Genomic DNA, 14,513 nt, shown 5'->3' with positions numbered 1-14,513 from the left:
AAATTGAGTTTATTTAGTAATAATAATAATAACAATGGATTGCATTTATATAGCGCTTTTCGGGGCCCTCAAAGTGCTTTTTACAATTCCACTATTCAGTCACTCTCACATTCGCACACTGGTGGAGGCAAGCTACAGTTGTAGCCACAGCTGCCCTGGGGCAGACTGACAGAAGCGAGGCTGCCATATCGCGCCATCGCCCCCTCTGGCCATCACCAGTAGGTGGCAGGTGAAGTGTCTTGCCCAAGGACACAATAACCGAGACTGTCCGGGGCTCTAACCGGCAACCGTTCGGTTACAAGACGAACTGCCAACTCTTTGAGCCACGATCGCCCTTTGTACTGTTTGTATTTGTACAAATGTGTTATGAAGTGTGTATCCTACTGAATCAAATCCAGGTATTCAGAGCCAACATCAGTCAGAGTCTCGGGTAAGGTTAGAAAAGAAGTTAGAAGTTGAGTAAGATGGGATGCATCCACCAAAGAGGTTAGCTTAGATCAATAATCTGTTTCCCTTCAGAAAAAAAATGTCCAATGGGAAGTTTCGGCCCGAGACATGCATTTCAATCCTTGGCCTTGTAGGAAATTAATCAACGATGGCAACGGTGAATCAATTCATCATTGCCACCCAATGGTCAAAAGGTCGAAAACATTCCTAAATGTGAGAAGGTACTCGATTTTCCCTTTGCACGTCCGAGGAGGACAGAAGATAGAGAAGAGAGGGATGGTAATGGCAGAGGGAGCGGACGGTGTCTTCCTGAGAGGTAATCTGCATGTTAAAGAACACAAAGCGAAAACATTGCCTGCTGGGAATTGGAGTTTAATTGGCTCTGAAGTCAAGAGGGATCAATTAGCTCTCTTGGAGTGGTAGGGAAAGAGAAGGGACACAGGACAAAAATAGAAAAAAAGGGAAGGTCTGGAGAAGGGTGTTGGCAGGATGCCAGGGCGAGGGGAAAAAAAAGAACAGCAGGCTACTATTGATAAGGTGCACTGAGGCACTTTAAGTCTACTGCAGGACAATTTTTCACAGTCCTGTAATTATGTGGCTGACATTCCTTGTGAAATTTTATAATTTCTTTTATAAATCATGACTGGTATGTGCTTTGAGGCTGCAGAAAGTGGATGGGAACAGAATAATGTATTTGAAATTAGGAGAGGGCTTTTGGCATTCCAGAAATTGGGCCACAGGCATTAGAGAAGACCGGCACGACCATGATGAGTGTGGAGTGAGGAAAATGACAGTTTGATGTAGGGAGTGAAAATCCCCACAATCTTCCCTTTAACCAAATACGAATCCTTCTAAAGAACTTCTAAAGATGGCGCTGGTGAGGTCGGCTGCCGTGCTGGATGCTCTGCCCCAACTTCTCCACTTTCTGCAGTTTTTCGTCACTTTTTGCTATATCTGCCATAATCTTGCATGGGCATCATGCAAAACACACAAATTCGCTACAGTAGAGACACTTTGGTTTCTATTGGTCTACAATACACGAACATTTCACCATGTTTAACTCCGGACCCAACCTGGCCAAAGGAGATCCTGAGAGAGAACAAAGGACGCGACCCTAAGCGACGGCCTCGAGGTAAACGAGCCGGCATCAGGAACAGGCTACGGGCTCGCGCACACCGCGCACCCATGCCCAGTATCCTGCTAGCCAATGTTCAATCCATCGAGAACAAGCTTGATGACCTCAGAGCCAGAATCAAGTTCCAGAGAGACATTCGGGACTGCAACCTCCTCTGCTTCACCGAGACTTGGCTGAACCCAGCGATACCAGACCACGCCGTGCAGCCGACGGGGTTCTTTTCGGTTTACCGTATGGACAGGACAATGGAGTCGGGGAAGAAAAGAGGTGGTGGAGTGTGTTTGATGGTGAACAACAGATGGTGCGACAGCACAAACATCTACCCACTCACACGCTCTTGCTCGCCCAATCTGGAACTTTTGATCGTTAAATGTCGCCCTTTCTATCTCCCTCGGGAATTCACTGCGGTCATTGCCTGCACTGTTTACATTCCGCCACACGCGGACTCGGACACTGCCTTATGTGAGCTACATGAGGCTCTCACACATCAACAAACACTTCACCAAGATGCCGCACTCATTGTTATGGGAGATTTTAACAGAGTGAATCTCAAACGGACATTTCACAACCTTCACCAGCACATCAACTGCCCCACCCGGGGCACTAGGACATTAGATCACTGCTACACCCCGTTCAAGAACTGTTACAAGGCTCAACCCCTGCCGGCATTTGGGAAATCGGACCATGCCGCCATCTTCCTCATGCCTGCTTACAAACAAAGGCTAAAGCAGCAACCACCAATCAGGAGGGAGGTCGCTCGCTGGACGGACCAATCAGTGGCCGGGCTGCAGGATGCACTGGATGACGCAGACTGGGACATGTTTCGGCGCAGCTCTGACGACATCAACATGTTTACGGAAGCGGTTGTGGGATTTATCGGGAAACTAGCGGACGACACAGCAGAAAGAACTATCATCCGAACGTTTCCCAACCAGAAGCCGTGGGTGGATAAAAACATCCGCGACGCTCTGAGATCACGCACCGCTGCCTACAATGAAGGGCTCGTCTCCGGTAATATGGACCTATACAAGGCTGCGTCCTACAACGTGCGCAGCGCGGTCAGAAAGGCAAAGCGGAGCTACGGGGAAAAACTAGAGTCACAGCTACGACAGTGCGACTCTAGGAGCCTGTGGAAAGGACTGCGGACTATAACGGACTATAAACGACCAGCTTCTTCAATGATGAATGCCGATGCTTCACTGGCTGATGAGCTGAACACGTTTTATGCTCGCTTCGACGCCGCAGCAATGAAAACAACAAACGGCTGCGCGCGCTCGGAGTGCACCAGTGAAGAAAATGCATTCATCATCACAGAGCATGCCGTGAGGAACACCTTCAGGAGGGTGAACACCAGGAAGGCAGCAGGACCAGATGCAATCCCTGGCCGGGTCCTGAGAGCCTGCGCTGACCAGCTAACACCGGTGTTCACGGAGATCTTCAACCTCTCCCTGGCCCAAGCTGTGGTTCCCACGTGCTTCAAACAGTCCATTATAGTTCCTGTTCCAAAGAAACAACAGCCCGCTTGCCACAATGACTACCGTCCAGTAGCACTGACCTCAATTGTGATGAAGTGTTTTGAAAGACTGATGAGAGATCACATCACTTCTTCACTTCCTGCCACCATCGACTCACTTCAGTTTGCTTACCGGACTAATCGTTCCACAGACGATGCCATATCTCACCTGCTCCACACATCCCTGAGTCACCTGGACACTGGCAGAGGGAATTATGTTAGGATGCTGTTCGTGGACTACAGTTCAGCATTCAACACAATAATTCCCTCTAAGCTTTTCACCAAGTTGACGGATCTAGGACTCAGCTCATCACTGGGTCAGTGGATCCTCAACTTCCTCACAGACAGACCCCAATCAGTGAGGGTGGGAAAACAAGTCTCCCCCTCCATCTCACTCAGCACTGGAGTGCCTCAGGGCTGCGTTTTAAGCCCCCTGCTGTACTCACTGTACACTCATGACTGTGTAGCCACATCAGACACCACCTCCATTGTCAAGTTTGCTGATGACACTGTTGTTGTAGGCCTGATCTCCGACAACATCGAGACGGCCTACCTGGAGGAGATTAGGAACCTGGAGACCTGGTGCCAGGAGAATAACCTCCTCCTAAACATCAGCAAGACTAAGGAGCTGATCGTGGACTTCACCACAAAGCAGGCGAGGAATTACAAACCCCTCATCATCAGTGGCACGCCAGTGGAGAGAGTGGACAGTTTCCGATACCTGGGTGTCCACATCACTCAGGACCTGTCATGGTCCTGCCACATCAACACCCAGGTTAAGAAAGCCCGTCAGTGTCTCTTCTTCCTCAGAAGACTTAGAGACTTCCATCTGCCACTGAAGGTGCTCAAGAACTTCTACTGCTGCACCATCGAGAGCGTCCTGACGGCAAACATCTGCACCTGGTTTGGGAACAGCACCAAGCAGGACAGACGAGATCTGCAAAGAGTGGTGCGCTCAGCCGAACGCATCATTCAATCAGAGCTCCCTGACCTGCTGTCCATCTACACCAAGCGGTGCAAGTCCAAAGCTAGGAAGATTATGATGGACCTCTCCCATCCCAACAATGGACTCTTCTCACTGTTGAGGTCTGGGAAGCGCTTCCGCTCCCTTAAGGCCAAAACAGAGAGAATGAGGAGGAGCTTCTTCCCCCAGGCTATTCGGGCCCTGAACCAGGTGTAGGACTGTACTCTCCCACACACATCACTATAAGACTGGACTCTCACACACATCACATCACCACACGCACCACCACACATTTCCTATAATTTCCTATAATTTATAATCTTTATAATCTCTCTCTGCTGTTTGCACATTTTTATTTATTTTTATTTTTACTGTAAATTCCTAAGTTAATTTGTAAATTTTGTAGTAAATTGTAAATACTGTAAATCTTTTTTCTGTCATTTAATGGTCGGGCATTGCGCAGCTACAAGCATTTCACCCCCCATGTCATACTGTGTATGGTTGTGTGTGTGTGACAAATAAAATTTGAATTTGAATTTGAATTTGAATCCTGCCTTTGCGGCAGAAACAAACCTTCTGTGCTGCAATTAACCAGAGTCTGTCTACCTATCACAGCTCCTACCTGAGAAAGTAATAGAAAATAGATCTCTTCCGCTCAAACGACCCCCGCCCCCGTCATAGAATAATTTCTATGAAAAAATGCCCTCTGTTTGGTCCAATTAAGGCTTACATTTTTAGATGCATCAAGAGAGAAGGTGATGTTATCCAGGAAGCGGACAGCGTCGCCAGGGGCCAGCCTGTCCAGGTATTTGGCACAAGTGTCGTAAGCGTGTAGGTAGTCTTGGTCGCTCTGAGGGGGTCTCTTCAGCAGCTGGGGGTCCCCTTTCCAGAACACCTTCTGCAGCCATACTGCGTGGACTGCACTGGCAGACACCGTGGCCCCACCACCACCGCCGGGCAAAGGCAAACGATTGGCAAGTTTGGAGATGGACAACACGTTCTGACTGGTCAGCACTGGTTGCAGAGTGGCCAGTGGATCCGAAGATTCATCCGTGAGCTTCCGATAGTTCAAACCTGCAAGCGTGAAAGACATATTACACGTTTACAACGCTTCCACCTTAAAAAACGTGTTTGCCTCTTCACTGAAGCCTCGAGCTATATGATCAAAAAAAGAACAAGTATACTTGGATGCTCATCTCTTGTCCCTGTGTACTGGGATCTTTTACACTCCTTTGTATGTCTCAATTGTGCAAGGTAGATGTTGAACACTTACAAAAAGCTGTAGTAGCTTTACATTAGCTTTATGTTTAGCTCAAGGTACTTTAAACATGGCATAACAAAGGTCCTTTTACTGCTACAACTTTAAGATCAATAATGGGAATTGTAAAAAGAGTATTTACATATGAACAATAAGCATGTTTATTCTCCACGGCAGAGTATAACAGTTGCATTGTGTCGGAAGGGGAACACAATGTACCATTTTTATAGCGTGCATACAGTGCATGCTTATGTATTACTCTTCTTTCTGTTTTCTGTGACAACCAAGCAGACGAGAGATTTGCACAGGACGTTGAATATTCCATCACATGACAGAAAAGCATCAGGAGATGAAAAGCATCTCAGGAAAGAGTAAACAGCGGATGTGAACAACGAGGATCGCGTGTGACCTGCGTGTGAAAGGGGTGCCGGCCGTCTCTGCCTGCATGCAAACATGTACAGTTTGACTGTCAAACTGTCTGTGTGCATCATATTTACCACTGCAGCACCCCCGGAGTAGGCATTTGTGTGTGTGTGTGTGTGTATGAGAGAGAGCGAGAGAGCCGGTGGTGTGCTCTTGGTCTCCAGCGCTATCAGACAGACGCATTACTGTAGCAACGCCATGGCCTGTCTGGGCTTTAAATATTTTAACACGGGTCTGCCTGTGGGGAGGGTTCTGTCAATGCTGCTTGAAATCATTCACACAATCGCAAGCATACACGCACACACACAAAACTTTCCAGGTTGAACCCACATACACAAACACACACACACCTCCCAGACAGGCCCAGACAGACATGTAAACCGCAGATACTTACATATGTACTCTTTCCCTCCGGCTTCACCTGCCCCACCCACTCCTCATATTGCCTCTTTCCCCCTTTCCACTAGAGTCCGCTCAGACGGTCACCCGGTACTGTGTCTGAAAATGGGATGAGCACTCGACACACGCCACCTGTCTCCAACTCCTCTGAAAGCCTCTGTAAGTACATCTGGGCGGGCTAGTTTGCATGTGTCTGTTCAGGACTGCAAATGAGTCATTTTGAATGAGCATGTCAGAGGAGTTGGAAAGTGTTGGTAGAAAGTTAGAGGCCCCAGAGACACGGCAACAGCCTGTGTATCAGTTTTGCTGCAGGAAGTGTGAATACGTGGGTTATGTTTCAACAGTATGTGTGTGCATGTGTGTGAATGAGTGAGTGAGAGCGAGACATACAGCACAGAAAGTGTTAGCGTGAAAGTGTTATTGTCACAAAGTCACTATATGCACTTGTGCATGCATATAAAGTAAATCTGGCTTAGTGTGTATATGCATGTGCATTAATCTATTAGTACTCACGATGCTGCAACTCCTGGTAGCTTATGTGGTGCAATAAAGCATGGACTTTGGTTCTCCCCATGGCTAAACGGCATTTATGCAACTGTCAGCATCTATGCTGCCTGTTTAAAACTAGTGCATCCATTTTCTTTTATTTTCTGTGTTTTTAAGCGGGTTTAGGGCAACATTAGCAGCTCTACCCATGCTTCCCTGAAATCAAGACATTATTCTGCATTCTGTATAAAAGATTTCTTAAAAACAGAATACTGTGCAAAAGCCTTGAGTCACCTTTCGATTCTTTATATTTTACTAGACAAATGGGAAATAGGGGCCGAAATTTATTGAAATGTGGCAAAATTTATGCAAATATCGTAAATAAGGCTAAAACAGTGTTTGTGCAATTCTCTTGAGCTTGAAAGCCAATATTGGGTAAGACCACGTTTATTCAACACAGCCTGAACTCTTTTAAGTAAGCTTTCTTGTCATTTATGGAAGTAGTCTTTAGGATTAATTCTCCGGGCTTCTTGAAGGACATTCCAAAGACTGCCTTCTTGTGTAATTTGAACCTTCTCTCCCAGTTTCCCTTTCCCAAAGTTGAGTCCACTGAAACCAATTCACTCATCGGACATTACTTTGAAGGTGACATCCGGTCGACATGCAAGGCTCCGGCTACCTAGGTAACCTCTTAATGTACTTACTACCGGTTCATGTTTCAATCAATAGTACTCATGAATCTCATTGGTAGCCGCTTCAGTCACTTGCTTGGGAGTTTATTATCAGGTCCTGTGCTGAGCTCGCCCGCGGTTATTTTGCCTGTGGCCATGTGAAGTCACTCACCGTTATTTATTTTCTATGGTGTCTCATCGTCACGCCACATCTAGCATATGAAACCAGCTGGTTTTTGTGACAGGCTGCTAGTAACAAGTTCTCCGAAATTGAAGATACAATTTAAAATAGGTTTTTTGCCAAGTTTTTCGTTATGTGTAGGCACAACCCTGCTTCATCCCTTCAGTTAGGCCTTTTCTGGTTTCATAGGTCAATGTTAAGTGGCTAAACAAATAAAAAGCATTCCTCTGGAAATGCTCATGTACAAGGACTGGGCTTAAAATGAGTGATATAGTAGGCAGTGTCCAAAGTATAAATCTGAAAGACCTTCAGAAAGCCTGAAGAACTATTGCTCACAAGCAGTTTAAAAAATTACAAGAAAGTCTGGCTAGTGGGGAGAAAAATATAAAAAAGAAGTACTCTAGGAGCAGAGTGCAAACCTCCACCAAGGCAGAACTACAAAGTTGGTAGAAGTTTGTAGTTCAGTAAAAATCAGATAAGGGTAGCATAACAGATGTTGACTCTAATCATAACAACATTATGTTGGAGTAGGTAATAGATAAGAGGACTTGATTTGTTAATAACAATATTAACTTGAGGGTCCATCCATTCGCTTCCGCTTATCCTTTTCAGGGTCGCGGGGGGCGCTGGAGCCTATCCCAGCTGTCATAGGGCGAGAGGCGGGGTACACCCTGGACAGGTCGCCAGTCTGTCGCAGGGCCAACACACAGGGACAGACAACCATTCGCACTCACATTCACTCGCACATTCACACCTAGTGACAATTTGGATTATCCAATTAACCTATCCCCACAAGCTGCATGTCTTTGGACGGTGGGAGGAAGCCGGAGTACCCGGAGGGAACCCACGCAAACACGGGGAGAACATGCAAACTCCACACAGAAAGACCCTGGCCTGATGTTGGAATTGAACTCAGGACCTTCTTGCTGTGCGGCAACAGTGCTAACCACCGTGCTGCCCTAACTTGAGGGTATTATATAATATTATACTACAGTATATTTCTAACTTCCTCTTGACAATGCTTTAATTTGAATACTTTTAGTGTAAGGTCAACTTGAAAGAAAGGCAGATGTGAAATGTAAAAATACAGCCAGAGGTCAAATGTGACATATTTGCATACAAACTATAAGAAATATTAGATATTTAGAATACCAATATAATAGTATCATTCCCTAAATATTGGCATTACAAAAAAGGTATTATAATTTTTACTAGTTTTAATGATAAAAGGCATTTTATGAAGATCTGACCTTATTTGACCTTGAAGAAGAAGCCAGAGGTCCAAATTGACATCAGATTTACAATTTACTTGGTGTACTGACAACATTTACTATATGAGGTCAGTACACCAGTGGCAGTAAGAAACTGTTTTAAATAGCTCTATAAAGCTTCATTATAACCTCCTCAGTGGAGGTAATCAAAAAGGAATTAAGGCTCAAGAGTTTTGTACAACACTGTAAAAATAAATGTAGGCTTAACAATGTAAAATTGCCTTGAGTTCATATTGTTCTGTCTATTGACTAACTGGTCTTCTGTTCATCTTCTACACGGATCATCAACTGCTGAGGAACCTTTTGCCCCGAAGATGCAGTTTGAGCCTCATCTTGCTTTGTTTACATGGTTTATGTCTCCCCTGTGAAGAGCTGGGCTTATATTTGGATTGTTTCATAAAAGGTCCCATTCAGACCACCTGCACATGTGATTTCCTTATACATCTCTAACTTCAGCCAAGAACAACAGTTCTTTGTGCGGTAAACGCTGTCATTGTGAGTTGCATATAAGTGATGGAAGCACAAACGGGAGAAAACAGCGAGATGCTAATATAGTGATGTGTCAGTAATTGTGCATTAGTGAAACTGAAAAGCAGCAGTGGGAGTTAGTGCCTTTAAAGTTAATTTCATTTTTCTTACTTTATGTAAAACTGCATCCCGGTCTTGATGTGGATGTCTCAGTGTTGTGTGTGTACGTGATTTGGGCATGTGTGGTTCAGTGTGTTAAACAGAGACATGTGTCACCAGTAAAAGCTGTGGCGCTATCAGGAGCAGAAGGAGGAAGTGAGGCGTGAAAACACAGCTGACACCTGGCTGACCTTTACTGAACTTTTCCAAGAAGTGACACCAGCTTCACCCGTACGCAACAAAGTTTGAGCACTCTAGCCTGGAGCTCTGAACCAGTGACATGATGTCCTGGGAGAGGACCGAGTGCAATGCTTTCTCTCAGACCCTTGGTATATCAATAGGATTGATGCTGAATTGGTTTCTTTTTCACTTCACAGCCATATCGTTCTAGTTTTGCATGGTTCAACCCTGCTACTCTTCATCTTTGAAAACATCTACATGAGCTAATAGGGAAAAAAGGAAGCAGAATAAGATCAAAGGGCAATATGAATCATACATAAAGGGTAATATGTGTAACTGGCACTATCAGGATGTCATCGGAGGTGTTTTATTTGTTCTTCCCAGTGAAACGTTAGCGACTAGCTTTATTCAGACAGTCAGTTGTTGTTTTTTTAAAATTCCACATGACAACCGCTGACCAGAAGCAATGTCAGCATCTGTGTGTGAGTCATCAGTCATGTCGAGACAGATCGTCTTCAAGTCTGGACTTTTACTTCCTGACAGCACAGGCCAGAGGTGTTTTTTCCCCCACCAGTAACAGGTGCACTATCCCTATGAATTTGTTTTTTTGTTGCGTTTCACTCTTCAGAAACTGCATTCTTCAGTAAATGAGGGCTATTATTTAGTCTGCAAATAGAAATGACAGCACTCTGTTTTTCTAGAGTATACGCCTGTTTGCCGAATGCAAAATGACTTCCCTCATGATTTCACACAAAATGCTTTTTAAATAACTGGAATTATACAGAAATTTAAAAGCAAGAAATGTTGCCATGATTTTTTTGTCTGGTTCATTTTGTTTTGGGTTTTAATTTTCAGTAGTGACAACCTGTCAAAGAGTCTAGCATTCCTTGTAGGACTGGATAATTGCCTGACATGGGAGGGTCATCAACTCGTGTACACTCTCACCTGGGACCTCCCGTCTAAAAATACTGGCCCACAGACTCACTTTGTATTCTATTCTCTGTGCCTGGCATCAGCTATTTGCATTTGCAACTTCAATAACTTCAGTCTTGAAGTTTTATGTATCAGTACAATATAAAAGCAACATAGCAATTCATTACCAGGTCTTATATTAGGTAAATACAACCCCAGATTAACCAAAACACATGATATATTGCACCACATCATTATCGTTTTAACAAAAACTAAGACACAATGCACAAGCATTGTGTGAAAAGCTAAACACGCCTTTACTGCTATCACAGGTAATGGAGCATTGAGGTGTATGTTAACAAAAGGCCATGGAGGAAAGACATCAGCAATATCATCAGAGAAGCAAATGTTGCTGCTGATCGGGGTTATAAGGCCATTTCCAAACAATTTGAAGTTCATCATTCTAAAGCGAATGCATTCACAGCTGCCAATCTTCCCATGGGTGGACATTTCAGCAAATTCACCCAAGGTCAGACAGTGCAATACTCAATGAAAATGAAAAACCCAAGATCTACATCTCAAACTCCCTGGGCCTCAGTTAGCATGTTAAATGTTAAAGCTTATGGCAGTACAGTTAAAAAAAAAAAGAAAGAAAGAAAGAAAAAGCCAAACAAGGCTTGCTTGGAAGGGTTGCCAGGAGAAAGCCTCTTCTGCCTAAAAACAACATGGAAACATGGCTCAGGTTTACAAAGCTACATCAGAACAAACCACAAGGCTTGTGGAATAATGACCCTCGCTCGCGCTCAGTGTGTACGTAAATCACGCGTAAGAACATTTCAATGATTTCTCAGAATGTCTCTGACCATGCAGACAAACAAATGAAGGTCTGGCTGTCTTAGGATGTCTAAAACCAAGTATTTAAAATGAATACTACCCTTAGCAGTACTACTAATATCACTAATACCATCATCATCGTTATCATCATTGTATCATCCTAATTTTCATTATTATGATTATTACTACAAGTATTAGCAGTAGTATTATGATCATTATTAGTAGTAGTAGTCGTCATATTTGGTCATTATTTACAGTTTTCCAAAACACAATAAGGCAAAATTACAGTTAAATAAGAAAAATTCAAAAAATGAAACTGCATGTAAAGAAAGCAAAATACTAAATGGGAGGCTGTAAATTTTAACATTTTAAGTTAAATATATGTATGTGTATAAAATATCTCTTTTTTTTCTTAAATTATCTTCATTAAAAATTATTTATATTATTGTGAAATGTCACCATTCGCATTATCCTGCTATTAGCTGGAGAATCTGGATTTCTTTTCTTTCTTTATATTTCATTGCAGTGAGTTTCTCCTCTAGAGCTGACGGATCACGTGTTCCTTGTCCTTTGCCTACTTTCTTTTTTTTTCTTGCAGTCTGTTAGTACTTTTTCACATCATCTTTCATGTCCAAACTTTTCTTTTTCACTTGAGCCACAGTGAATGTCCCCGGGGAAACAACATTCAGAACCTCCATTATTTCAACCGGAGTCTTGCTGCGGTGGGACTTTAAGAGAGCTGTCCATAAATGAGTGCCTGCAAGCCTCAATGAACTGAAGCCACACTGTAAAGAAGAATGGGCTAAAATTCCTCCACGACAATGTGAGACACTAATAAAGTCATACAAAAAATGATTACTTCAAGTTATTACTGCTTAAGGTGCTTTAACAAGCTAGGGAATATGGGAGGTACTCAGTTCCTCCCACACTGCTTCTGTATATTGGCTTAGGTTTTGTTAAATAATGACACGGGTTGATGTGGTGCATGTTTTATAGTTTAGCTGAAATTGTATTTGCCTAATTTTAAAACATGCTAAGGACCAGATGATATTTATTAAATCCTGAAATGTAAAAGCCAAGAATTTTTTTAAAACCATAACTACATCTTTTCATTGCCAATATTGCTGATACTGCAGGCTTCCAGACTTCATCGCTGTTTTATTTGTTTTATAATAATAAATTCTATTTGAATTAATCAGATTTATTGCTTGAACTTCATATCTATCATTTTCCTGGCACAGGGTTGTAAAACAGTAATGGCATGCTTAGTACTAAATAAATCTGACTAACTGTTATAGATTAAAATGTATTTTAAAGTGGGTCAGGGGTCCCTGTGTCCTTACAGTGACTGGTCTGTCTTAGACCAACATGGTGTTAGTGGAGCTCCTGTGATTGGTCATGCAAGAAGTCGCTTCCCCTTTATAAGATCCCCCACTTGGTTTTCAGAGAACCGTGATTATGTCAGTAACAAAACGTTTTAGCTGGGGGATTTGTCAGAACAACAATCAAAATACCAGTTACGAACTACATATACTATATAATCACAATAAAAAACAGTGTACACCTCACCGTTGGCAACAGCGCGAAGCTTCTTGAGCAGTTTAACATGAGAGTCTGGCTTAATGGTGGTGGTGACGTAAGGCTCACAGCCCGCAGCATCTAGTAAGGTGTAGTAGTAGAGCAGGCGGTTGAGGTCGGTTCCTTCCACAGTGGGAAGAACATACTTCGCCATGTGGCTGTAAAAGGCCTGAGGGTTACACTTTAAAGTCTCAAACAAGCTGAGGGATTCGCTCCGGGTTTCAATATCCTTGGTGGAGAGGCTGTGGAAGAGAAAATGGGAATGGAATAAGAAAAACAGGAAAAATGTGCAGAAAATGAAATGAAAATATAATTTTATATAGCTGGATTTGTAGTAAACACACAACAATAGCCTGGCCTACTAGCAGTTTAAAGCTTTTACATATGTGGTTGTAAAAACCTGCTGTTTGTAATGGCTTCACAAAAAAATATCTATTGGTACGCAGTGTGTGAACACTTGAAGTTTCAGGCATCAGAAAGATCTGAGCCTTTCATATAGACAGCAATAGCCAGTATGCCTGAAAGAGATGAGAAAAAAAACACAGCTAACCAAAAAAAAAAAGAAAAACCCACACATTTCATCAACAGAAAATCAAAGAGAAGACTACCAGCAATGGAGACTATTTGGCTCCAAAGTCATTTCTGAAAACAGTAGCGCTAAAAACAGTGGTGCAAAAACACAAGAGCAATCTGCAGGCTTATCACAAAGCATACAGTCCCTCCAACAACAACAAAAATACATTTTAAAAAAAGATTTCATAGACCACACTGAGAATACATTTAATAAGACGATCTGTTCAGACATAAATAAGGTAAAGTGGGGAGAGGCTATGACAAAGAGAAGACAGAGACAAAGAGAGAAGGAAAGCAATAGCTGGGAATGTGTTAGTTGATGTGAGGGGAGATATCCGAGCTCCCAGGGAAGGAAATAATGTATCCAGTGAGCTTTTTAGGTTGCACAAGACGTGTGCACATCCTTGCTAAGCGTGTTTTGCTACAAATCTCAGTCAAGATCAGCAGGTGGTCTAAAGAGCAAAAGAAAAAGTGAAAAGAACACAAGCAAAAACACTGGAAAGAGGATGACACACAAAAAAACTTGGAGAACCACAAACAAAAGTTAAGCAGGGAGCGATACAAAGAATGAAAAGGCAAAGGCGAAGTAAAGCTAGTTGCTTGAAGTCACCGAGGGGCTCCGAGCAATCTGTGGCTTCATGGGAGTGCGTTTGTGTGAGTGGAAGTCTGTTTATCTGTCAGAACGGGACAACATCAAAGGGAACAATGCTTCCTCTGGGCTTTCTGTCAGGCTTTCGCTAATGAAAAAAATATAGAGCCTGGCTGCGGCGCGGCAGCTGACAATAAGCTCGATAATGTAAATAACACTAATCATCCTCACAACAGGGGCTCTAATAAGGCTGGAGTCAACAGAACGACTAACTTAAAGTGAAGACTCCCTCCCTCGCTCTTCCTCTCGTCTCCCTCTTAAGCGTACGCAGGCGGCCCGTCACCCCAATCAAAGTCTGATGTTTCACTAGTTACTCACACTAGCTCCAATGTGACTAAAAACACTGGGACGCGAGAAGAATTGCAAGAGAGATTGCGACTTATCCAGCCAGGACTTTTTTTGAGGGGCATTA

General features: G+C 43.4%; 1 protein-coding gene across 1 annotated transcript in view; it reads right to left on the bottom strand.

The window, feature by feature from the left end:
- nbas (NBAS subunit of NRZ tethering complex) overlaps positions 1–14,513 on the bottom strand; it is a 188,380-nt gene that overhangs the window by 61,444 nt on the left and 112,423 nt on the right. Inside the window, exons 44-45 of the mRNA XM_085131944.1 lie at positions 12,871–13,121; positions 4,790–5,133 (exon numbers count right to left, since the gene is read on the bottom strand). Of these exons, the coding sequence (XP_084988070.1) occupies positions 4,790–5,133; positions 12,871–13,121 (595 nt within the window). The remainder of the gene's footprint in view (positions 1–4,789; positions 5,134–12,870; positions 13,122–14,513) is intronic.

Source organism: Neolamprologus multifasciatus, chromosome 15 (assembly GCF_963576455.1).
Source record: "Neolamprologus multifasciatus chromosome 15, fNeoMul1.2, whole genome shotgun sequence".
NCBI lineage: Eukaryota > Metazoa > Chordata > Actinopteri > Cichliformes > Cichlidae > Neolamprologus > Neolamprologus multifasciatus.
The sequence above is the reverse complement of the archived record's forward strand: the minus strand, read 5'-3'. Positions and strand labels throughout refer to the sequence as shown.